At 34.4% G+C, this 24,641-nt stretch overlaps 3 protein-coding genes and 2 pseudogenes across 5 annotated transcripts; 3 read left to right on the forward strand and 2 right to left on the reverse strand.

The window, feature by feature from the left end:
* Positions 1-196: 196 nt before the first annotated feature.
* Positions 197-3,877, forward strand: LOC123192148 (annotated as a pseudogene).
* Positions 3,878-5,034: 1,157 nt separating this feature from the next.
* LOC123192447 lies at positions 5,035-10,324 on the forward strand (annotated as a pseudogene).
* A 458-nt stretch (positions 10,325-10,782) lies between these two features.
* On the reverse strand, positions 10,783-12,797 carry LOC123230289 (cytochrome b561 and DOMON domain-containing protein At5g47530-like). Its single transcript, XM_044656441.1, has 3 exons — positions 12,177-12,797; positions 11,210-11,467; positions 10,783-11,120 (listed from the first exon to the last, which is right to left on the reverse strand). The coding sequence occupies exons 1-3, from the start codon at positions 12,795-12,797 to the stop codon at positions 10,863-10,865; spliced, it is 1,137 nt and encodes a 378-aa protein (XP_044512376.1). The 3' UTR covers positions 10,783-10,862.
* A 3,852-nt stretch (positions 12,798-16,649) lies between these two features.
* On the forward strand, positions 16,650-19,039 carry LOC123193602 (U-box domain-containing protein 4-like). Its single transcript, XM_044606652.1, has 2 exons — positions 16,650-18,183; positions 18,641-19,039. Exons 1-2 carry the CDS (start codon positions 16,849-16,851, stop codon positions 18,701-18,703), a joined length of 1,398 nt encoding a protein of 465 aa, XP_044462587.1. The 5' UTR covers positions 16,650-16,848; the 3' UTR covers positions 18,704-19,039.
* A 962-nt stretch (positions 19,040-20,001) lies between these two features.
* On the reverse strand, positions 20,002-23,264 carry LOC123192455 (inositol transporter 4-like). Of its 3 annotated transcripts, none has more exons than XM_044605020.1 (7): positions 23,157-23,264; positions 22,331-22,526; positions 22,177-22,247; positions 21,753-22,088; positions 21,465-21,572; positions 20,777-21,382; positions 20,002-20,679 (listed from the first exon to the last, which is right to left on the reverse strand). In XM_044605020.1, the coding sequence occupies exons 2-7, from the start codon at positions 22,464-22,466 to the stop codon at positions 20,206-20,208; spliced, it is 1,731 nt and encodes a 576-aa protein (XP_044460955.1). In that variant the 5' UTR covers positions 22,467-22,526; positions 23,157-23,264; the 3' UTR covers positions 20,002-20,205. The 3 variants fall into 3 exon arrangements, with proteins under 3 accessions (XP_044460955.1, XP_044460953.1, XP_044460954.1); XM_044605018.1 differs by having other exon boundaries at positions 23,091-23,227; XM_044605019.1 differs by lacking the exon at positions 23,157-23,264 and adding an exon at positions 22,973-23,101.
* Positions 23,265-24,641: the final 1,377 nt, after the last annotated feature.

The raw sequence follows: 24,641 nt of genomic DNA on the forward strand, positions 1-24,641 counted from the left end.
GAGATTCTATTGAAGATTTCACACTTTAATTAACCCAGCTGCCTCTGAGGCAAGTTATATATATACATTTTGACTTGAGTTGGTGAGAAAGTTTGAAAGAAGTTGGATGGATTGGGTATAAAAATATCTAAAAACATAAAGAATATAAAATAGATATTCGATTTTTTTATGTGTGTATATGGAGATGGACGTAAACCCAAAGGCAAATCCATTTGACTCTCCACGACCCACCTCCAAAAATTAATCCAATCTTGTCCAGTCCAGCCAGTCCAGCCGGACCACCTCTTTGCTTTCTTCTTCGTCTTCTTTCTCTGTAGTAAACTCTCAATCAAATCCAATTACCTATAGGCTGTAGGAAATCCCTCCAACACGAGTCGGTGGTTCCTACAGAAAGCATCGGCATCTGTCTGTCGAAGCCCAGGGCTGTGGCGCGCACAGCCTCTGCAGCCGAGCTGATTCAGAGGCTTTCGAACCCAGCACCAGCACCATCAACTTCTTCTACTTCCATTTAGCACGAATCTATAAATTTTAACATAAAAATGAAGGTCCTTTTCAAATCTAAGCCACCTACCCCTGTCGACATCGTCAGACAAACTCGCGATCTTCTTATTTACGCGAACAGGGGTTCTGATATTCGTGAATCTAAGCGTGAAGAGAAGGCTTGTTAGTGTTTTTATTTGTCCTTTCTTTCAATTGCAATTGGGTTGTCTTAGATTTGTTTAAACTTGTTGGAGACTATCAGAGTTCAAGCGAGCGGTGGATAAACGTGAAAATACAAATTAATTAATTTTATATAATATAAATTTTGATTTTTATATTTATAAACTTAATATATTCTGAAATATAATCAGAGGACAAATCAAATAGGAGGTTTAATACCCTAAAAAGGTTTTAGATACAAGTAAAATAGATTTAACTAAAATAATGGGTCAAACAATTGTACTTGAGAAAAAATAGGAAAGATTAAAAGAAAAGAGTTGGTTGAAACAATGAACTAAAAGTATATGGTAGTTATACTGGATAAAGTGTTGAAAACTAAAAAAAAACTTTATTTCTAATAAAGATGAATGATATATAAATATAATATATTTGAATTTAATATAAATCAATTAATCTGTGTAATATAAATTTCGTTCTCTGCATTTATTAGTGAAATATATATTCCGGCAAAGTTTAACGAGTTGAATTAGCAGAAGATGGACGTTCAATTAGCGGTTTTTTGCTTCTGGGTGGCTGGAAAAAGCTGGCCTTTTTATTGAAGTTTTGATCCTTTTTCATAATTATTTTATGTGACGTCACTTGGATTGAACAAAAAATGATATAGAATATGACCCTAATTGAATGTACTACTGGCATTGGATTTTAGTAGCTCTGCACTTCTTTGTTGTCGACCTTGTAAAGTTTCTTTTATAGTTTACACTTTACACCTTTGTAAGTTTTGTATTTTTTCTTATTTTTGGGTAAGTAAGTTTAATACGCACTGGATTTCATTTTTTTAATTGCCTTCCTTCACCTACGTTTTGGTTTCATTGAAGACAAAGAGACATCTCTCTGATAAATTGCTGGAAATTGAGAGTTTCATCTGATATTTAAGCCTGTGAGTTTGTAAATTGAATAGTTATAGAATTCTGATAAATTTGATATTTTGCTAGCACCACAATTGCTCTAAGAACTGAATAGTCACTTGTGTTAAACTAAGAGAATTGATTTCTCCTACATGTTTTTCTTAATTCAATAGTTGCTTTTGAATTAGGTTTATTTTCAAGCTGATTCATTTTGTTTTACGTAGATGGCAGAATTATTTAAAAACAGAAGAGAGATAAAACAGACACTTTATGGCAATAGTGAATCTGAGCCAGTTTCAGAGGCTTGTGCACAACTGACTCAAGAGTTCTTCAGGTAAAGACAATGCGGCTTTTAATCATGTGTCTCTAACACTTTGACAGGGATCACATTTTGCAGGCCCGAAAAGACGCCACTCAGATTCTTGCTAATTTACAAAGGCAACAAGTTCAATCAAAGTTGATTGCATCTGAGTACTTGGAAGAAAATATTGATCTTTTGGACATTTTGATATCAGGGGTAAGCTGAAAACGGAAGATATTTCAACAAAGTCAGTGTTTCTTTATGTCAATTTCATTGTTTTTATTGTTTTCTAATCTTTTTAGCTTTCCTCTTGTCAGAAGTTTTCCTCTGTCTCTTAAGCTCTTTTCCGTAATATTTGCTCATTTTCTCAGCATCCGAAGAAGAGATTTCAGGAAGATCAACCTTCCTTTTGCCGCCTTCTTTTGAAACAAAGTATTCTTCTTTTATTACCTTTAAGTATAAATTTTCAGCTTTTTCCCTATCTCTTTGGGATTCCTAAGCTACAAAGTTTGCATATCTAGGCGGGAGATTAGGATATTTATTTTGTAGGTTAACAATGAATTGTTTAAGTATTTCTTCATCTGTCATATCTCAGACAAGAAATATGTTACATGATGTTGAAGGCTCCTTGGGATGTTGTTTCTCTTGTTATGAGAACACAGATATGGCTTTACATTATGGGGCTATGCTGCGGGAGTGTATTCGTCATCAGACCGTCGCAAGTTTAGCAAAGTGAACTGGATTGCGCTATTCATTTGTTCACTTGGCCGTTAATGTAAATTGTCGTCTACTATTTTCAAGTGAATTTTAACATCATGTGCTCAGAAATATGTGCAAACTGAAATTATGGCTGGAACTTGTGGCATCTGACATGAAAGCTTGGTTTTTGTGCCGTTATATTGGATATCATTTTCACGGTTGGAGTTATCAGTGTTTTTGTGCCTACTTTGATTGATAAAATGTATTAAAACTGGGTCAATGCTTTTCTCATGCCCAGATTAATTTCAGGGGGAGTAGAGCCCTAATAGGAAGTTATCACGAATATTTAACTGTATATAAAGATTTTCGGAAGATTGTAGAGAAACTTTGAGTTTCATTAGAAGATAATTGCAGTTGTAGAACTTCTGGAATGTGGTTTTCTGAGTAATACTGTTTACTGAAAAGTCTTTATATCTTACAGCTGTTGGTAGATATTTTACTGGATCACTCTAATTCTGTTGTGATGACAAAATATGTGAGCTCAAGGGACAACTTGAGGATACCTATGAATCTTCTGAGAGTAAGATTCTGTTACTAGATCTCATGTGGAATATATCTTGCAGGCCTTGGACGAAAAATAACAGACTATGATATCTGTCATAATGAGACGGTTCTCATTTGCAAGAGTCTAGCAAGAGTATCCAGATAGAAGCATTTCATGTTTTCAGGTGTTGTGTTTTAGTGAGACGATACGTTGTGATTCTTTTGAAGTGAGAAGATGTTTCTGGGTACCATAGGTCTCATTTGTGTAACTGTGTACGCTTGACAGTTGTTTGTCGCTAATCAAAATAAACCTCCCGACATTTTCATTATACTTGTCTTGTCACAAATAGGAGCAAACTACTCCACCTTTTTGCTGATCTCAAAACTGATAAAGGTAGAACAGTAACAAGTCTCTGTCTATTCTACACCGCGCATCAATATGCTTCGAATAGTGTTTACAATTTATATGTGTTTTGTTGCAGAGGATGAACAATTTGAGGCTGACAAAGCACAGGTTGTCAAGGGAATCGTTGCACTCGGGCCTAGAGATAGCTGATGAATTAACTTCGTTTGTATCACATGTATGTGCAATCTCATGATGTCGTCTTCATCATCACTAAGATGTGAATTATACATCTCATCATGACACTTTTAAACATCACCCCTTGAACTTGTTTCAAAAACATATATTTTCTTTACTCGGCCCCTACTGCTTTTGCAGAGTTGTGTTTTGCCATACATCGTCTTACTGGTGAGGGATTTACGTTGAACGAGAAACTTGTAATATACCAAATAAATGTAGAGAAGGCATTGTATTGTAATTTTAAGAACATAATGCATGTTTATGAAGTGATTGTGGCTGCTGAAGCATCTGGGTGGCTATATCTGTGGCATCAACTGGAGGCCAAAACCTTCAAAGAGAGGGGAATTGAATAAGAGGAGAAAATAAAGTTGTCTTGTGTTGGTGGTGGCTGAACACGAGCTCAAGAAGCAGGAAGGTTCATGAAGGAAGACGCCCTGTCTGTGTCTTGTTCTCCAACCAAATGAAAATTCAGCATATTAGCATATTTTCCAGGCGTTATCCACCGCTTGTGTATGGTTGGGCCATTCTAACCTTTCCCACAACCATTAACTCCATAATTTACTGGAGAGAATATGAATTACAGCCATCATATGTATGTTTTAATCAAGTAAAAATTATCTATATTGATTGGATACATATAATTTGTTACGAATTATTTTATTCTTGTCTCAAACTATTGGGATTTCTATGACCTTCTAAATTTTTTTTGCTGGTGCAAATAACACCCCTATTTCTTTGAAAGATTGCTTTTGATGCCCATGAAGTAATTGTGAAAAGCCAGTATGGTCAGAAATAAGGATGAAGTCAATTCAAATCTAATTCAAACTAAATCTAGTTTGAGATTACTCCAAGATTGACGAGTTAAAATTTAAATTCTGTTTGAAAATAATTTTATTTTGGATTAAATCTAAAGTTATTTGAACTCAAATATTTACATTAGTTTGAATTCGATTTATTTGATCCAAATTCGAACAGCTTAAATCGAATATAAATTTAGTTTTACAAGCTATTCATGAAACAATTGTAAAAAACATTTACTGTCATAAATATGGTTTAGCAATCAATCACATAATTATTAAACTAGATGAGTTAAAAATATTATTTGAGTACGACGCAGAAAGAGTTGGACTCAAACTTTCCAGGTTGAAAACTCATCTCTTTACCACAACCACCCATTGGGGCGTATAGAACAGATTTGGTCCAAAAGGTTACAATAGTGGGGGTGTGTAAATCGGACTGGGTCCGCAGGATTACAATAGTCACGTGGAGTGGTAGATCTCCTAGGCCCTCCACGGCTCTACCGTGGTACCGCTACTAAATTCAGTTAAAACAGAGAGCAAAAGACACGGAACTGTGAGACATGATTCACTTGGAACAGTATTTTACGTATAAGTGAATCTGATGAGCTGCAGAAGAAGGGCAATTATGTCACCAAAACCTTATATAAATTCGTTTATGTTCCCTTTTGCTGGCACAACCACGTGAAAGTTCAGAAAGACAGAATCCCCATCATCATTGTAATCAGCATTGTTGAATATATTATTTATAGATAACTGTCTGTCTCATCGCAATTCTTTCTTTTTAGTCTTTTGATATGGCAGGAAATGGTAGGACCCCATATTTGTTCTCTCAATTCTTCCTATGTTTTTAATCTGAGATTTTGATCTAAATGTGCTTTCGGTTCGTTTTGCAAATTCTTTTGGTTTGTAGATTCTCATGCTAAGTTCTTAGCCACTGTTGTTGATGCAGCCAAAAGGGCTGGGGAGGTCAGTTCAGTTTTAAAATACCTTTTTCGTTCTTTGTTTTTCAATTTTTTCTGGTTTTTAAATTATTGTTTATGTTATGAACAAATCATCCGTAATGGGTTCTACAAGACCAAGCATGCGGAGCATAAGGGCCAGGTAGGAATCCCTCTCAACCCTTCATTTTTTAGTTGTTTTTATTGTGGAAAAAATTGACATTGTATCTTTAGCGTTTGGTAGTTGTTGATATTGTCATGATCCGCATATAATCAGACCATTTAAAGCCACAAAGTATTGCCAAACTTTGGATTTTGTATTAAAAAGCTCCTCGTTTTAAAAAGAGAGACAGAGTATATATTGACCCAAAACCCTTGACTTAATGTGGGACTTTTCATATCAACAGTAATTATAAGTACGCTGTTGGAATTTTTATTATAATAAAGTAGATGCAATGCTATATAGTAGCTTAATGATTTTGAGTTTCGCTTAAATTGATTGAACATTAAGAAGGGATTAGTGTTCTGCTGGTGAGTGGTCATACAACTGAGAATTGTTGATGGAATTGAGAAGAATGAACTTTGAATAACTGAACTGTCATTGATTATTTAAGACAATGACTTAATTTAGATGAATACTATGGCAAAGTAAAGAAGACCCGAAAAAATATAGAGTTTCCTTGGGTTTGCTAGAATTGAATTCTTGATTTAAACTCAGTTTGAATTATCTGTTAATAGTGAATGGACAACCAACAAACAAAACAAATCAGAATATCCAGAAAATAAGAATCAAGATGTACATTCTCAATTATTATTCTTTATTTTTCTTGGTGACTAGATGCTGCATTTTGCGAAAGACTTGTAAAGTTAAAAAGGTAAAGCACTAGGAAGCTTGTCAGGATGAGTTGTTAAAAGGGTAAAAGTAAAGGTAAAGGCAAAGGGAAATTTCCCTTCCACTAGAAACTAACCAACAAATCTGGAGTTTATGATGGATGAGTTGAACTGAAAAAAAGAGATTGAAAGAACAAGGTAGAAAAAAGCTAAAAACTTGAAGTAATTTCACTAATTTGAAGTTCTAATGATTTCTACTGATCATTGTCAACCATACTGCTGACATGCAGGTGGATTTGGTCGCAAAAACTGACAAGGCATGAGAAGATCTCATATTTAACCACCTCAAGGAGAATTTTCCCACACAAGGTTATCTCCTATTTCTTCAATTTTCAATGAATATATCTGCAAGGAGTTAGTAATAGCTATCAATTGGAAGTCTTATCTCCTTAAAATGGATATTAAAAATTTGATGTTTGACTGGTGTCTATCTTAGTTCATTGGAGAAGAAACCGCTGCTGCTTGTGGTGCCACAGAGTTGACTGATGAAGCCACTTGGATTGTTGATCCTCTAGATGGAACAACTAATTTTGTTCATGAGTATATATAATTTTTCATTCATTTTGGATGATTGATTTCTTGTTTTTTAATCAATAAATTTCTTTTTGCGACATCACTATTTCTAGGTTTCCCTTCGTATGTGTCTCTATTGGTCTTACAATTAGAAAGATTCCTACGGTTGGTGTTGTCTATAATCCAATAATGGATGAGGTGAGTATTCTTGTTTAAAAGTCATTTTCTTGAAGGCTTGGTACCATTGATGACCTTAGCATATATCACACTTTTCTTAGAAATTCTCATATACAAATTGCAAAGATAGGCAACTTCACTGGATTAATATTTGAAATTTGCTCTGTTGAGTTATATTGGCGTTTCAATCTAAGAGAATCAATATTGTGTATCGTTAAATTTTCTCGGTGGAGCAAGTGTACAATTGGCTCTGTTATATGTAGCTTTTTACTGGCATCCCTGGACGAGGTGTTTTTTTGAATGGAAAGCCTATAAAAGGTCAGTTCATTATTTTCAATACGTGTGACTTTCAATTCATTTTGAGCAATACTATATATACATAATTTAAATACATAAATGATGTGTCATCATGTGATTAGGTATTATTTTATTTTTAATTTAAAAAATCATTCAATCACATGATGACATATCATATGTGTATCTAAATTATGTACAAAAAATGTGTATACATAGTTTTATTGACTCATTTTTACTTCTTATTAACAATTTTTTTCTCTCACTTATTTTTCAACAGCTGAATGCTTTTGTTTTGGAAAGTTGCAGTTTCATCTCAAAGTGAACTTGTCAACTCTCTCCTTTTAACAGAGGAATTTGAGCGTTTGATACACATCTGTTTATTGCCTTCTGCTCTTGTTCTTTTCTTAAGCATAACCATTGTTTTTTCAGCTAGTATCACTCTGTAAAACGGAAATTGTTGTATCCTAATCATATGGGTAGCTACACAAGCCTTTCCCACATTTCCAACCTGCTGAAAGTTACCATGTCATCTGAAAGTAACATACTATTCCTTTCTTCTAACTCAGAGACCTTCCAATTATAAATTTTAATTTGTTGGAAAGCGAATAATACCATGAAATATAATTTCTGCCTCAGCACCCTTGATTGTGTACCAATTTCAGTTTCTTGAGGTTTTTCGTGATGCCTCATATCAGCAACATAATTTCCTCAATAATGGTAACATTGCTGCCGAAACATCATTTAAAGTGCCTTTGACCTTCTGCACATACTTCTACTCGTATTTTACATTATTTCCCATCTCAGTCCCTGAGTAATGACCCAACTGGTTGGCATCCTTTATCAAGATTTTGAGTCTAAATGGTCTTTTTTGATATGATAAAACCAACTTATTTCTATCTATAACATGAGATTCAGTGATTCAACTCTCTTAAGATAGTTAAGAAACACTGAGTTCTAATTGTTTAGTGGCTTCAAAAGCACTTGCCTTACCAATGAGATAAATTGATAACTAGCGAAGCAGATTAGAATTTCAAGCACGAACATAGAGTTTGGGAACTTCCTGGAGGCTTGGAGTTAAAATTCTTGTCTTGGAGGCTTAGCTTGTTCCTGTGTTAAATCTTCATTTATAAAACAGAACTTTCTGGAATTTGCTTCCCGTAATTTTCCGGTGAGAATGCACTAATTTTCTCTGTAATGGTAGTTTCCGATATCCAAACATCTCATTGCTTAGCTCCTCCCTATTGTGCCTAAGATTACATGAATAATCTCAGAGCAACTTCAATTCAAAACTTTTCTCATCTTGAAAATGCTGATATGTGCTTTCAGAGTGTTTTTCTGATTATCACTGTATCAAGCATTACCCTGCATCTTCATGAAAAGTTACTGTAATTTTAATATCAAGTTACTAAATAATAAAAATTTATCCTATTGAGATTAGGCTGGTACAAAGCGTGACAAAGCAACTTTGGATACTTCTACAAATAGAATCAATAGCTTGCTTTCTAAGGTAAAACCAAGCACTTGAATGTAAACTTCTTAAATTTTCTAGTCCTCTCCTATAAATATTATAGTAGTTGCTCTTTTCACCAGGTGCGAACCATTCGGATGAGTGACTCCTGTGCATTAAATCTTTGGGGAATTGAATGTGGAAGGCTTGATCTGTTTTATGAACTTGGTTTTGGAGGTCCATGGTAAGATTGTGTTTTCTCTCCTTTTCTAAGTTAGAAGTGATACACAACTGATAGTCTGTTCATCTTTCAGGGATGCGACAGGTGGAGTTGTGATTGTCCGAGAAGCTGGAGGATTGTGTATGATCCGTAAGTATAGACATAATTTTACCTTTTTTCCCTTTCATTATGGCATTCTGACCCCATTCAAAATCAAATACTTTGTATTTAGGGCCCTCAAAAGCTATGATCCTTGTCTATAGGGAGAAAATATGTCTGAACACTGTGATCCCTCTCTTCTAGATATGGTGTTACTCAGATGTTTCCTTCCCCACAAACCCCCCATCCCCCCCCCCCCCCCCCCCCCCCCTTTCAATTTTTTTTCATCAGACTGTGGATCATATTTCTAGGAAAGATGTTTGAGATTTTGATTATACTTCTCATCTCAACCCTTTGCAAAGACAACTTCCGGCTTACCCTCTGTTAGTATACACCTTGCATTTCCATATTAGTTGACTTAAACATATGATTATTAGTGTTGTACGATATGTGATATATTGTATCATTTTATATAATACAATATAAATGAAAAATGATATGTATCTTAGAGTGCATTAAAAATTGATATAATACAATAGTCATAATATACAATACGTATTAGTCTGCACTAATAATTTTATTGATATAAACTAATACACTTTTCTAGAGAAATAATAATATAACAAATGTGTATTTAAGAAAATTTAAAACTTTAAGGGTGTTTGAATATTTTCTAAGATGATGATTTAGCAATGGAAAATATTTTATTTTATTTTATTTTTTTTACACAAACTTATCTTAAGATATGATATAATATATAATCCATGATGTGAAAAATTATTTTTTTGATACACTACATGACTACCATGGTTGAATTGAGAATACTGACAATCTTTTTGCCTTGTACATTGTGAATACTTCTTCTAATATGTTCAAATATAATGCATATGTTTAGATCTTGATAGTCGCTCGTTTTCATCAGGTTTGGTAAAGATTTTGACATCACTGCACTGCAAGTCACAGCTTTGAAGCCTTTCCTCAATGAAATTTTTATGGAGGCTTTAAATCAATCAGAATGAACATCACTGATAAATTATAGATCTAGAAATTACCTTTTATTTTAAATGATCAAGTTTGTCTTTCTTTTGGTGTTTTCTTGATCCCATAATGTAGTTCTCAAGAAGAGTCATTAATTGAGAGTGTAATGTTAACGATTCTTTGAATTGGCCTCAAGCCTTTGGGATCATTTGTAGAATCCAGTTGCATCAGACAAGTTGCATTGCTGGCAATACAAACTTGCTTTCTTTCAAATTGTTGCATGAACTTCTCCACAGGAGGTGTCAAATCTCAAAGCAGGGGTGGATTTTAGCTAAGTCAATCCCCGCCAAGGGTTAACTCAAGATCAAGCTTAGATAGTTTGAATGTTAAACAGTATTGTTGGTTTGCTAATAAGATTGACAAGAATACTATTAGAATAATCCTAACCAATGTCAGATCTAGACTTGAACCTGGACCAAAAGTTTAGTTGGTCAAGGGGTTGTTCCAAGTTTTAATTGTTCAGAGCAGTTTGGTCGACTAGTTGTACTAGTGACCTCATTAACATAAATAAAATTTTATGTATGTATTAAATATATTTATTAGACAACTTTAAGCATAAATGTTTTCAGTTCCGCCCAATAGTATATCTGCTGTATCAACATGCATCATAATTTCCGATCACATATAGGCTTACCAAGGCCTGCCTATGCAAACGAGAAAAGCACCTGTGAAGAGGAAATATTCATTGACCAAACTTGTTTTGATGCCCTCTACCACCCTATCCAGTCGCTCCATTTCCAAGCATCTCTTGTCAGTATGCTCTCCCCTCTTTCCTCTTGATCACTATAAACCAAGTAAAAGCTTCCAACATCACAGCTATGGCACCCAAAGCTATGATAATCCCAATGTAAGCTTGCTTCCAGGCATCCCCCGGTTTCAGGATTTCGAATCCTTTGAACACGTTAACAACACTCAGAATTAAGGCTGTGTATCCGCATGTGTGGTGATAGATATTCCAGAAAATCCTGTATTTGTGATCTGGTTTTGGCCTTAGAAGCAATGCAAAAGCCTGTAGCAAGAAGGAGATTGTTGAAACTAGAGGTCTTTTTTTTTTTTTTTCTTTTTTTAAACTATGAAATTAATGAAGTTTTTGAGAACCTGAAGTGTTCCAAGACAGAAGAGGGCTATGCCAATTTTCCTATGGGTTGAATATTCAATTCCAGGGGATTCAGCTCCGAGCTTGAGACCTGTTCCCCATCCGGCAACACCGATAATATATGCTGATAATTGGCAACCAACATGGAGGCTAAACCAGAGTGGCCCTAAAGAAGATTTAAACACCTTCAAGTACCTTGCAAAAAAAGCCCCACATGGCATCATAATACCCCAACTAACCGCGTTCAGAATCCCATGAATCTGCAATTTTTTTAGTGTTACAAAAGGAACCAAATGCTATTAAAATATTGTTTTAAGTTGAAATAACCAATATTTGTGTCAATTGTTATATGTAACTCCCCAAGCGACAAAGTACTTAAGAGATATTTTAGGTTAAATTATTTGTGAGTTTTTAAATTGTCTAAAGACATTTCGAATTGCAAAACCGCAAAGTAACTAAGACAAATTCTATACCAAAGCAAAAATGACAAACTATTAGACTGTTTACATTATGTATGAATATCTTACATGGTTGGAGATGATTAGATAAGACTTATTAAATAGTATATAAACTCCCAAATGGGTAATACATGTTTTGGGTTATAAAGTGTCAAATGGTTGAATAACCGATGAGATGTACATTTTGGATTGAAAACTCAAAACAAAACTGTAATAAATTATGTATCTAAAATGGAAAATATTTTAACAGTGAATCCAACCATTGAACCATCCATATTGACAAAGTATGATAGTTGAATATATATAAGCATCTTATGCTACTTAGGGATATCATACTATCTACATCATGTATATATATGAACATTTCACGTCACTTATGTATTAGAAGCTAAAACTGTTTTAATTGTTTGTGATTTCCTTGTTTAGCTTGCAAAACGGTGAGGGACTTAATTCAAAGCGGACAATACTCAAAAACAAGTAAAAGAAGAAGTTGTAAGATTGAATCACTTACATTACGCTGTTTTGTTTTGGAGTCTCCACCGCCAGAAGATGAAGCAGTACCAGAAAGAAGATTCAATTTCCCCATGCTTTGAACATTTCCACCACTAGTACTATGCATTTGCGGAACTCCATCAGAAACAGGACCCTCCTGCCAAACTTGATTCACTGTCGTATTGCCTTTCCCAACCGCCATTGTAGCAAAAATAGTCATCTCATTCTTCTCAAGCTTTGCCTCCAAATCTGACACCTCGAAACTCAGCTTCCCTTCTTCCAAACTCGTTTTATATTCAGTAACAGGCGAAGTATAAGCCTTCATTTTTCCATCGGCTTGTTGGTAAGCCACCAGAGCCTGAGAATCAACCATGCCGGTTGCTGCAGGGTTAATGGCCCAAGCTATCCAACCAGAAGAATCCATCCCCGTCTTCCTGAACGCCACTTCAAGCTTCCCCGATGAAGATTCATAGTTGTAATGGATAAAAGAGTTCAACACAGGTAGATCAATACAGGAGGAATATTCACGATTATCAGAAAAGGAATATTTGTTACAAGCTTGCTGAGCAAAGGAAGATGATATGATAACAGACACTGAAAAAACTGAGACAAATAACACAATCTTCAACTTTTCCGCCATGAATGAAGGGATTGTAGCAGAACACAAAAGAGAATATAAAGGTGATGAAGGTTAATTATTACTAATAATAATATTTTCAGTTACAAATGAAACTTCTCTCTATAATCTGAGGTTAATCTTTTGCGAAGGATTCCAATTTATTCACAAGCCAACTTGGTTTCCTATATTTATATTTCATGAAACTAGGTTTACATATATATTTTTTTCATCTGTATTTTATTTTGTCCACTTTCATCTGCCATTGTTGTTTCCCCACCAGCCTGTACGTACCAACTTATTCAACACATGCACTAATTATAGACGATGATTCTGATCAACTCTGAGTTTTGTTCATTCATTCATGAATGTGATGAAAGTTTTGTTCTTGCTTGTCTGTAAAAACATATAACATGACAGGACAGGATTGAGTTGAGAGAATCATTGTTTACTGTTTACAATTAAAAGTAAATCTCATTTTGGTCAAATTGAAAGCTTGAGATTGATTTACCATTAGTTTAATTATCGTATGTTTTACAATTAAAAAATTAAATCTCACAATTTGGTAAAATTATTAAAATTTATATTTGGAAAGCTTGAAAATTACCATAAATTATGTGATTGATTTACCATTAGTTTAATTATCGAATGATTATGACTACTACCACTTTAATTTATAATTTAACAATTCTAATGGATGAGAATTGATATTTTTTAAAATCATGTGAAAAAATTAATAATTTACTCCTGTTTTTCTTTTGTTCTCACTAGTGTGCCATGATTTTTTAAAATCATGTGATTTGAATTTATATTTTGATCTTGTGAGATCTCAAGCTCAATTTAGTTGATTTGCATGTCTAGCTAATGTTTGATGAAGTGCCACATAGAGAGCAGGAATTTGGGAGCGAGGTCCAGTTGTCTCTTCAACTATGAATCATTGATGTGGGCTGGTGCCACCTGTCATGGATAGTCATAAGCTTATTCATTAAATTGGGTACTACATTTAATTAGTATTATTCATTAGTGACCAATTTGCCTTTTCAATTACATAACACACAAATCAAATTAGTTACTCTTCTACATCTCTTAGTCTAAAATGTTTTTATTTTCTATATCCAGAGAAACATTGAGTCTTACTTATTTATTGATTCAAATGTAAAATAATTTTACTTGATACACAATCAAATACAACTCATAAAAAATGACAAAATTTATCAATTCTTGATTATTATCCGATTAGGGATTTTGTTCAAAATTTCAACTAGATGATTACAAAAACAGTCAACTTAGTAGTTAATGTGAACTTAAGTTCAAGATCATTGACTAAAAGGGTCATTTGACTTAATTCTTGGTAGTCAAATGTTGAAAAGCTCTCTTCTAGAAGTAAAGTAAAGAAAGCGTAATTAAATTATGCTAATAGCTTTATATCTTCATTAAGAACATTAATTAACCTAACTAATCCTTATCTTTGAACTTAAAAGAAAGGCATAACTTTTTCTCTTTACAAATCTTGATCCCAACCACTGCCAACAAGAATGTGTGAATTCAGACAAACTCCTTGATCAGTCTGCGTCAACCATCTTTATTCTTATAAACTTTAATTATACTCTTTAATCTCACTTTAATCCACACTCACTTATCGGTTTTGTTTGCGTGTTTTAATATTCTTCTTTTTCTTTGAACTTGTTTGTTTTTTAATCATTTCATATGTTTAGAAAATAAATGTTACAAATACAATGTAAAGGTAAATACAACTTTCATATTGTAGTGAAATATCTTTTAACCTTTTAGGATATATGGAAAATCTAGTCAAGTGGTCTCATTAGGGTGGATTTGAGCTAAAATGAGCATAGACAAGGGTTTACTCAAGCGCAATTTAAGTTTAGAATAATTAGTTTAAGATTAAGCTTAAATGACAATGAATTCATCATAAAAATGATGAAAAAATAATTAAAAAAGATAAAAAATTATCAGAAAAGATGAATCTTTTCATAACTTTTTGAGACTCTATTAAGTTTAGTTAGAGTTACGTTACTCAAACTCAAATCATTTTATTTCTATATAAATCATGATCCAAGTGTGAGTCAACTTAGATCATGTCTAGTCATAAGTCTAATAACTCAAACAAATATTTATATATTGTGAGTTTTGAATACATAATCTCACTTTTTTACTTTTGAGTTTTATAACTCAAAACATTTTTTAACAATTTACGTACTTCTAAACCATTTAACGAAAATTTTTTTTATAGATTGTGAGAATTCACATATTTAAAGCCCTAAAGAGCTAGGAAGAAAATGATAAATAGTAAATATCATGCATGTCCCAAAATAATATTAATAGATTAATAAATAATTGATATTAACACAATGACTTTGTGCATTTTACTTTTTAATACTCTTGTACATGGGTATTATATTGTAATATATGACATGTTATAAAAATACCAAATTAAAAAGGAATACACAAAGGGAACTTCATGGGCATTACTTTATAATTGTTTATCATAAAGAGATGCATGTATCTAGAAATTTTATAATCCAAAAGAACTTTTTTCACAGGAGTCAAGATTAGTTGCCGAAATTTTACTTCCAAGACTATAAGATTAATTGAAATATCTTAGTAGGTGAACTTAGTCCTTGACCTGATTGCGGATTGGTTCATGTTTGATCTCTGTTTGTCATATAAGTGACATCACAACATTAATGTTTTCATATATATATTAAATAAATTTATTGATCCAACCCAGTTGCATATATGTCAGTAGATGCAAAAAGAAAAAAAAACTTTGGGTTGTACATAAATTACTCTTAAAACTTTGGGTTGAACATTGTTAGTTACCATTGTAAAATGAATGATGGAAAGGGTATGGTACAAATTTACTTTCTTTTTTTGTAATATCAAATTAAGTTTTCATTGCGATTTCGTTAAACCTTGAGTTGAAAAAATAATTTACTCTTTGTAAAAATTCTAAGTAAACGGTGGCTGGCTGGCTGGCTGGCCGTTTCTAGATGCGCCGTACGCGTGGCTAATGTGAATGGGACAACAAGTGCGGCTGGATTGCAGCTCCGACTACTTGTGACTTTCTAGTCTAGCTGATCACAATCCTACGGCGATCACTTACCTTGATCCAAACCTGCCGTCGGCACACGTGTACTACATGCTACACTTTTTACTTCTGTGTTTGACTTTTGTCATCCCCGTCAAAGGTCCGATCCCCATTTTTGTCGATCCAGCTGATTAGGCCCGTCAGTGGTTTTTTTTTTTTTTAATAAATAAAACAAAGGTCTCAGAAGATTTATTCCAACTTAAGTTGATTTTTTAAATTTTTATTTTTTAATTTTAAAAATTAAAATTAATAATATTTTAATTACTTCAAATTTTATTTTGTTTCTCTTTTTTTTTAATTTCAAAAATTAATTATTTTATTTATATATTAAATTTTAAAAAATAATATTTTTATTTAAAATTTTATTTTTAAACATCGATGCCATTATCAATGATCTTTTTCTTTTAATTTTTTTTTTCTCTTTTTTGTAATATCCCTTCTCCTATTTATTTATTGATAGATGGACGAGGTATTTAAAATTAAAAGGTAAATCCCATTACTTAGAGTAAAAGAAGCCATAAATGTTCAGTTTTTTAAATCAATATTTTTTTTTTAACTTTTTCTCTAATATTTTTTTATATTATCATTTATCAATCGGAATGGATTTCAAGTTAATTTTTCAAATTAAAATTAAATTTGACTCGGTCTGAATTGACCTTCGTCTCATTAAACTTAAGTGGTCGTCTCGCCCTCATCTCGCTTTAACGGGATAAGACATCAACCGACCATGTGTTTGTGAAGGCTGTGATGAGTCTATTCTCACCTGCATGTCGTTTAACATTTACTCTGATAAACTAAAATCCAGCCCCATAAATCTGAAGCTTCAGCTGTTTCAGTTCTTCTTCTAACCTCAGACTGTGTCAATTTTCGCCATGAAAATCTGACAACTCTGAAAACCAAAACTTAAATCTTATAAAAAACACTTTTGCTGTTGCGGGTTTAGCTTGCTTTTCTTGTTTTACCAAAATGGTTTCGTTGGAAGATTCTCATTCAACTTCAAGTCGCCGGTTTCCTTTGAGGCAAAATTTTTACTCTCCGTCTTCGTTTTCGAGCTTCAAAATCCACCGAAGCCCCGCCCGATCCATGCGTACGATTCGTTCGAACCTGTACCAACACGAGAACAGTTGCTCCTTTACTACAGTTCCCGATCACTCGAGCTACTTGTCAGAGAATCTGACAGATTCGGTTATCGACATGAGACTCGGCGAGCTTGCCACCAAACTGCTAGACGCCAAATCGGGCAAGTCCAACCCATCAGAAGAGGATTTCTTGAATGTCTCACAAGCTTTCAGCGATTTCTCGGTCTGTAGCAGCGACATATCGGGAGAGTTGCAGCGCCTCGCGAGCTTACCATCACCTGAAAACAATCCATCTCAACCCAGTGACGAAAACCGTCAAGGCAAGCTGGAACCGGAGCCGGAGCCGTGTTTGGGGTTCCTCCAAAGGGAAAGCTTCTCAACCGAAATAATTGAAAGCATTTCGCCGGAAGATCTTCAACCGACGGTTAAGCTCTGCATCAATGGTCTTCAATCTTCATCTATCGCCGTCAAGCGATCAGCCGCAGCAAAACTGAGACTTTTAGCAAAAAATCGGTCCGATAATCGGGTACTTATCGGTGAATCGGGTGCCATACCGGCCTTAATTCCTCTTCTCAAATGTAGCGATCCATTGACTCAAGAACATGCAGTAACAGCTTTATTAAACCTCTCTTTGCACGAGAATAACAAATCCCTTATCACAGACGCGGGGGCGATAAAGTCTTTAGTCTATGTTCTCAAAACCGGTACTGAAACTTCGAAGCAAAATGCAGCCTGTGCTTTGCTGAGTCTGGCTCTGATAGAAGAGAATAAAAGTTCAATAGGCGCGTGTGGGGCAATTCCACCATTAGTTTCATTGCTAATAAGCGGTTCAAACAGAGGGAAAAAAGATTCTTTAACGACATTGTATAAGCTTTGTTCGTTGAAGCAGAACAAGGAGAGGGCGGTAAGCGCTGGGGCGGTGAGGCCTTTGGTAGCGATTTTGGTGGGGCAAGGTGAGGGAATGGCGGAGAAAGCCATGGTGGTGTTGAGCTTGTTGGCGGGGATCGCGGAGGGGAGAGACGCCATTGTTGATGCAAATGGAATTGCTGCTCTTGTTGAGGCAATTGAAGATGGGAGTGTCAAGGGGAAGGAGTTTGCAGTGCTGACTTTGTTGCAGCTCTGTGCTGAGAGTGTGAGGAATAGAGGGTTGCTGGTTAGAGAAGGAGGGATTCCTCCGCTTGTAGCACTTTCGCAAACGGGGAGTGTAAGAGCTAAGCATAAGGTGAGATGATTTAAATTGATTCATTGATTTTGCTTGTAATCTCTGGTTAGCTTAGAGTTGACAATTTAGTTGAATTATGCATTTTGTGAGTCTTTTATGTGTATAGAGATTCTGAGAAGGACTTGAAATTATGATGATGAGGACATTTTAATGCTGTTTTTAAGCTAATTTAAAGTTGACAATTTAGTTGAATTATGCATTTTGTGAGTCTTTTGATAGTTTTTGGTTGGGTTGAACTGAAATATATGCTGCATATGCTATGAACTAGAGTTTTTAATCCAAGTAATCAGCTTGATTTCGTCTGGGATCTGTAATTTAATTGAACCATGGATTAAGACCATTACATATATACATTACCAAAAAGATCATTACATATATAGGGGCTTTTAAACTTGTTGAAGTGTATGAGTGATTTGTAAATAGCTTGGTGCTAATATTCCTTGGTTGTGATATGCAGGCTGAAACACTTCTGGGGCATCTGAGAGAGCCAAGACAGGAGGCTTCATCGTCGAGTCCATAGAGTGGTAAGGTGTTGTTTTGATGTACATAGGGAGTGTCTTGCTGATGATTTTGTACAGCGTGGTTGAGAAATGTGGTGGAAAAATCATATGTAGAATTGGAAACAAGTTATATATATATGTATCAGGGAGAGAGTAGTGAGTAATCAATTGACCTTTAGATGTATGAATTTTATCTAGGTTTTGGAATTTTGATTCTCTAGAGGTGGAGGGTTAGTGATTTCCTTGTGGGTTTTTGGGTGTAATAATATCTTGGGTTATTGTCCTTGTTGTTTCGTTCAGATAATCCAACTTCTGTCAAAAAATTTTCCTGAATGAAGATGCAGATTATTATAATACACATCATCCTGATCATCATAAGCACTAGAACTTGTTTGTTTGTTTGTTTGGTTGGTTGGTAATATTTGGTGTAAAGTTGTTCATCTGTTTGCTTGGTGGCATCAGAACTTGCAATCTAAGCAAAAATGATAGGAATCTCAGTGTAGCCAATGAAGTTAGAGTTCAAAGTCATATACCACTACACTCCTTAACCTCGCATTTGGGATCATTATATACCATTAGGCTTTGCAACTTTGACACCTGCATGGGATCTGTAGCCTCGCACTTTGGATTGTGACATATCACTATGCTCTTTAGCCTTTGACGTCCATATGGGTTCCCTGTGGCATGATATTGAGAGGAGACATGACGGTGGTTTTCATGGATCCAATTATCGTTCATTGAACCAAAGATAGTAACAAAAAGCCACCCCACCAACCGCTACCATCAACCCCACCATAGATTTATAGAATTTTGTTTGAGAATTACTTTCCCTGTCGTTACTAATGATGCCTTAGCTGGCAGGGAAGTGCAGTGTCTTTCTTTCTGAATGCCTTCCCTCTCAGTCAATTTAACAAGTTTTGGAATCTCCTAAGTGTCGGCATTGCTTTTACTGCAGACAGGATTTTACATCCAGTGGTGGACCAAACAGTCTGTACCCGTTTGACCATCTTTGACAAAGTAGTTGAACAAAATGAAACATCTCGCGGTTAATCCGATCAAACTGTTTTAAATCTCATGATTATTCCGATCAAACCGGTCTTGCTGATATTAATATGATTAAAATTTATTATTGAGAATGAAGGGATGCAAATCCTGTCATAACATCCATCATGCTAATATCAACATGGTTTCAATTATTACAGATAAAAGGGATTAGAATCTGGATTTTCTTACATACCATCCATTGGTTGGACGCATTCATTATTGAATATTGTCTAATAAATATAAATCAATAAAACACGATCTGAGTATCAAACACTGATCAACAAGAATATTGTTTAATAAAATATAGGATACCATGTTAGATTGAATAAAACTCGAGCCTGACTGTGTCTCTCAAAAATCAAATATTAGACTATTAATCACATACACTAAAGCCAACTAGACACTATGCTCATTCATATGACCAATTAAAATGGGTTGAATGGGCAATTTTAGTAACTTATTAAGGAAAGAAGTAAGGCTAAGCACAACCCTGAACATCCTCGGGTTTTCTCTTGAACAAGCCAGGTCTATAGCCATGCTCAAGCATTTTCTCAACTTCTTCAAATTGCAATCCTTTAGTTTCCGGTACCAAGAAGTAAATGGCAACGAGTCCTATGGTGGAAAATCCGGCGAATAAAAGGAAAGTACCGGCGGAACCAAGAGCTTCAGTAAGAGTTAAGAAGGTCAAGCTGACAATGAGATTCGATGTCCAGTTAGCAACTGCAGCAATGCCTCCACCTATACCTCTGTATCTCAATGGATAAATCTCAGAGTTGACAATCCATGGAACTGTTCCCATCCCTGGTGAGTAAACTATAATGTATAAGCCAAGGAGGATGACTGCAAGGATCCCAAATTTACTTGGACAGCCATCCTTAAAATATGTACGGTGCTCTCCACCACATTTGTCCTCATTTAACTTGTCATCAAGCAAACATGCTCCAGGAAGGTGCTGAAAATTGAACATAGTCATAAAATGAACCCAATCAGTAAGAAAATTAAGCGGTTGAGGAGGGGAAAATGTAATCAAGTACAGTAATGGGACTTACTTCATTTCCGTTATGTGCGCAGAAGCCACATTTTACTTTCAAGCATGACATGCAGTTCCATTTTGCTGGATTTGCAGCTTTGGAGTAAGCTGGACATGTACTGTTGTTGCCAAAGTGAGATGTTTCCAATGGGCTAATAGAAGGAGCATGAACTGAGGCTTGCCAAAACACTGCAGCTAACACAACAAGGCTAGAAATGATTCCAAACATTGAGATGATCATAAGTCTCCTTCTTCCAGATCGATCAACAAAGGCCATACTAACAATAGAGCCAACTGCATTGAGGCCGGAAGTCACCAGGGAGAGAGCTAGAGCTGTGCTCTTTGAAGCAAATCCAGCGAATTGAACTATGGATGGACTGTAATACATGACAGTGTTGATACCCACAAACTGTTGAGCCACTTGAACTGTAATTCCAGCATAAAGTCCCCTCCTTACAACAGGGTTACCAAAAGCTCCTTTTAATCTAGAAAAATTGTCTTTCCCAATGATAGCTTCCTCAGCTTTTTCAGTTTCAACAGACTGTTGTAACAATTGCATCTCTTGTTCAACTTCATTAGCAGAGTAAATTTTCTGCAGGATGGCCCTTGCCTCTTCTTCACGTTCCTGAATAAGTTCAGAAGCAACACTGGTTGAGGGATTTATCCCGGTAAACAAGAAAAAAAAGACATTGCATGGCGGATTATACCTTTCTGTAAAGGTATCTAGGAGATTCAGGAAGGGTGAGCATCAATATAAACTGAATCAAAGCTGGTACCCCTGCAACACCGAGCATCCAACGCCAAGTTCCAGGAGCCTGATAGTGATACAAGATATTGGATTGAAATTGCACAGTAAATCAAAAACACAAATTTACGTGGCTCGGCTACAGAGCAACAGTTCCATTTTTTATTGAGTAAAGTGATAAGCAATTCTTCGAATACGGGTTAAGTAATTAGAACAAAATAGTTTCAAGAATAATGATTAAGTTGCATACCTTGGATAATGCTAGATTGACGAGGTAGGACACAAATTGGCCACCTGTAATTAGCAAGCCATTTGTGCTAACCAATGCTCCTCTAATTCTTGCAGGAGATGCTTCTGAAATGTAAAGCGGTGAAGTCATGGAAGCCATTCCAACTCCAAGACCAACCAGTACTCTTCCAAGAATAATCATCCAGGGAGCTGGAGCAACAGCCATCACAATTGCACCAATGAAGAATAATACATCGGCTGCTAAAATTGACATTCTTCTCCCAAACATGTCGTTGATCCATCCGCCAATGGCAGCTCCAAAGATAGCACCTGCAACAGCCATACTCACAATTGTTTCCTGCACAGACAATTTTTTGATCAATTAAACACAACATAAATAAAATTAACTAAACTATATTTTCAAAAAAGTGAAAAAAAAAAAAAACCTGGAGCCATGTTTTCTTTTCAACAGCTTCAAAATCATCTTTAATATACAAAAGGGCACCAGATATGACTCCTACAGCAACGTTCAATAAACATATTCAAAAATATGCAAAACATAAAAAAATATCGGTTGGCAACACTGCTTAATTGTTATACCTGTATCATAACCAAACAACAGCCCTCCAATGCCAGCTGCAAAAGCAAGCTTCATAATATAGGGAGTCGTCCATACGGTTCGCCAGCATTCTGTGAACTCAGTCTTATCTGCTTTTGAGGCCCCTACTTCCACCATAATTGTTACACAAAAAACTGCGTCAAGAGAACGTTAGCAACAAACCCACCAAGATTCAACCTGCAAGAACAAACCCTGATCACATAAAAATTTTCATTTTATAGTAATAAGTAACGTAATTTTTTGGCATTATTTTATTCACCATTAACTTGTTTCGTGGATTACATACAATAAAATTGCAATAACTAAAAAAAAACAGTGATAGAAATTGTCGAGGAAACAGATTAAAACCAAACAACTAATCAAAATCACCCTTATTAATTACATATTGGGAAGTACAGGTCAACTTCCCAATGAAAATAAAGGCATTTATTACATGCGTGAAACCAAACCATTGTTGCCGATGGAATTACCGCTCAACTTGTGACAAATCTTATCATCAAAACTTCCAAGTTTCAGACTTTACATGGCAAATTGAGTTCAATATAGCATGCATGCATATTGCAGAAAACGATGATACACTATGAAAACAAGTCTTAAGAATCAAACAGAAACAGCAATCTTACCAGAATCTTAGTAAGCTTCTTTCTTTCTTTCTTTTTAGTACACTAGTGTTTACTGTGTTGCTGAAGAAAAGGAGATGCTAGAATAGAATTTGTGCATATAAATATAAAAATTAAATACCTTTTTATGAATGACAATGGAGTTATTGTCAGAACAATGTATGAGTGAAAGTAACAACTGTATTACCAAAATTCGGTGAAAAGTAACGTGATTTTCTCCTAAGGCTAAGAAGGGCAGGCTGGACTTCCTGGTTAAGACGACACGCCAGCCAGACTGTGGATAAGTTCTAGTATCTTCTGTGGATCAAATCTTAGATTATACGGTTTTGTAGGGAGAACGATCATCATTCCCAAATTAATCACGTTACGTCCCTCACCATTTAATGTTTATAATATAATAATTATAATTAGCATTTTACATTCTAAATTGTATTAAATATTTTTTCACCCATCCATCTTTTATAAAATATTAAATTTCAAAGCAAAATAATCACTAACAGTGATTGAAATCACATTAAACCAGTTTAATTCCAATTAAAATTATGTTGAAATAATGTGAATTTAATTCTAATTTTAATAGTAATTGATGCAATTACATATTTGGAATTAATTAAAGTTTTTATTTTTTATTTTTTTTTCAATTGATAGTGGGGATCAAATGATAAGTTTTTTAGTTTGTAAAATAATTATCAACAATGGTTGAAATTGCGCTGGATCAGTTGTAGTTGATTCAATTACAAACTTATAACTAATTGAATTTAGGGTTAAAGTTTTGATTTTTTTTTTTTTTAATTGATACTTGGATTTATAACAATAAATTTTTAGATTTGTAAAACAATCAGCAACGGTGATTGAAATGAAGTTGGATCAATGGTAATTGATGCAATTACAAATATAGGATTAGTTGAAGTTAGGGTAACAGTATTTTTTCATTAAATATTGGTGGGGAAATGATAATTTGAAAAATTGTTACAAACGGAATTCGAACCGATGCCTTTTCGAAGTGGTACTTGAAACTGGTACCGTACACCCACACGGCCATTTGGAAGAGTTTGATTAAAGTTTTATTACATAATTTATATGTCAAATGATTTGATTTAGTTAAATACTTGTTACATTGCCCGTGTTAACAAATTTTCATTGTCACATTATTTGTCATATAATAAACTTGAATATATTTTTGTAGGTATAAAATCAGTGAATGTTTGGATAATCCAGATAAACATCCATATCATGTACCTTTCAATTGTATGCTTTTGGATAGATGAAAAAATGAAACTTCATTTAACAAAATGATTCCAATTTAAGGGCTTTAATTATGTGTCATAAGGTATGGTTGGTAAAGGATTTAATACTCAAAATTCAAAAGTTTACCCAAATCATATTTAACTATTTAGCTTTTTTTTTTTTTTTTAAGTTATTGCATAATGTTTTTGTTTTTGCATTTTTGAAATATAAGTATGTGACTTGTTATAATTCATCTTATTTATAATACAAAAAATAAGTATATCATTTTGTTAGAAATAGTTTTACCTTATTAGATATTTATTCTAGTATCTGGAGCACAAAATACATGAAATAGATTACGAAGCATTCAAACTATGATTTATACTTAATATTTAGACCATGCAATTGACATCGATATTATAATTTATCTCTTTAAAGATTATTT

Source organism: Mangifera indica, chromosome 12 (assembly GCF_011075055.1).
Source record: "Mangifera indica cultivar Alphonso chromosome 12, CATAS_Mindica_2.1, whole genome shotgun sequence".
NCBI lineage: Eukaryota > Viridiplantae > Streptophyta > Magnoliopsida > Sapindales > Anacardiaceae > Mangifera > Mangifera indica.

Excerpts from the sequence above, each read along its gene's own strand:
- LOC123230289 (XM_044656441.1), bottom strand. The coding sequence starts at position 12,797 with ATGGCGGAAAAGTTGAAGATTGTGTTATTTGTCTCAGTTTTTTCAGTG. Across the intron at positions 11,468-12,176 it reads CCAAAACAAAACAGCGTAAT|ATTCATGGGATTCTGAACGC; the intron begins GTAAGTGATTCA and ends AAAAAATTGCAG. Across the intron at positions 11,121-11,209 it reads TCTGTCTTGGAACACTTCAG|GCTTTTGCATTGCTTCTAAG; the intron begins GTTCTCAAAAAC and ends TTCTTGCTACAG.
- LOC123193602 (XM_044606652.1), top strand. The coding sequence starts at position 16,849 with ATGGTTTCGTTGGAAGATTCTCATTCAACTTCAAGTCGCCGGTTTCCT. Across the intron at positions 18,184-18,640 it reads GTGTAAGAGCTAAGCATAAG|GCTGAAACACTTCTGGGGCA; the intron begins GTGAGATGATTT and ends TGTGATATGCAG.
- LOC123192455 (XM_044605020.1), bottom strand. The coding sequence starts at position 22,466 with ATGGTGGAAGTAGGGGCCTCAAAAGCAGATAAGACTGAGTTCACAGAA. Across the intron at positions 22,089-22,176 it reads AAAAGAAAACATGGCTCCAG|GAAACAATTGTGAGTATGGC; the intron begins GTTTTTTTTTTT and ends TTGTCTGTGCAG. Across the intron at positions 21,573-21,752 it reads TCAATCTAGCATTATCCAAG|GCTCCTGGAACTTGGCGTTG; the intron begins GTATGCAACTTA and ends TATCACTATCAG.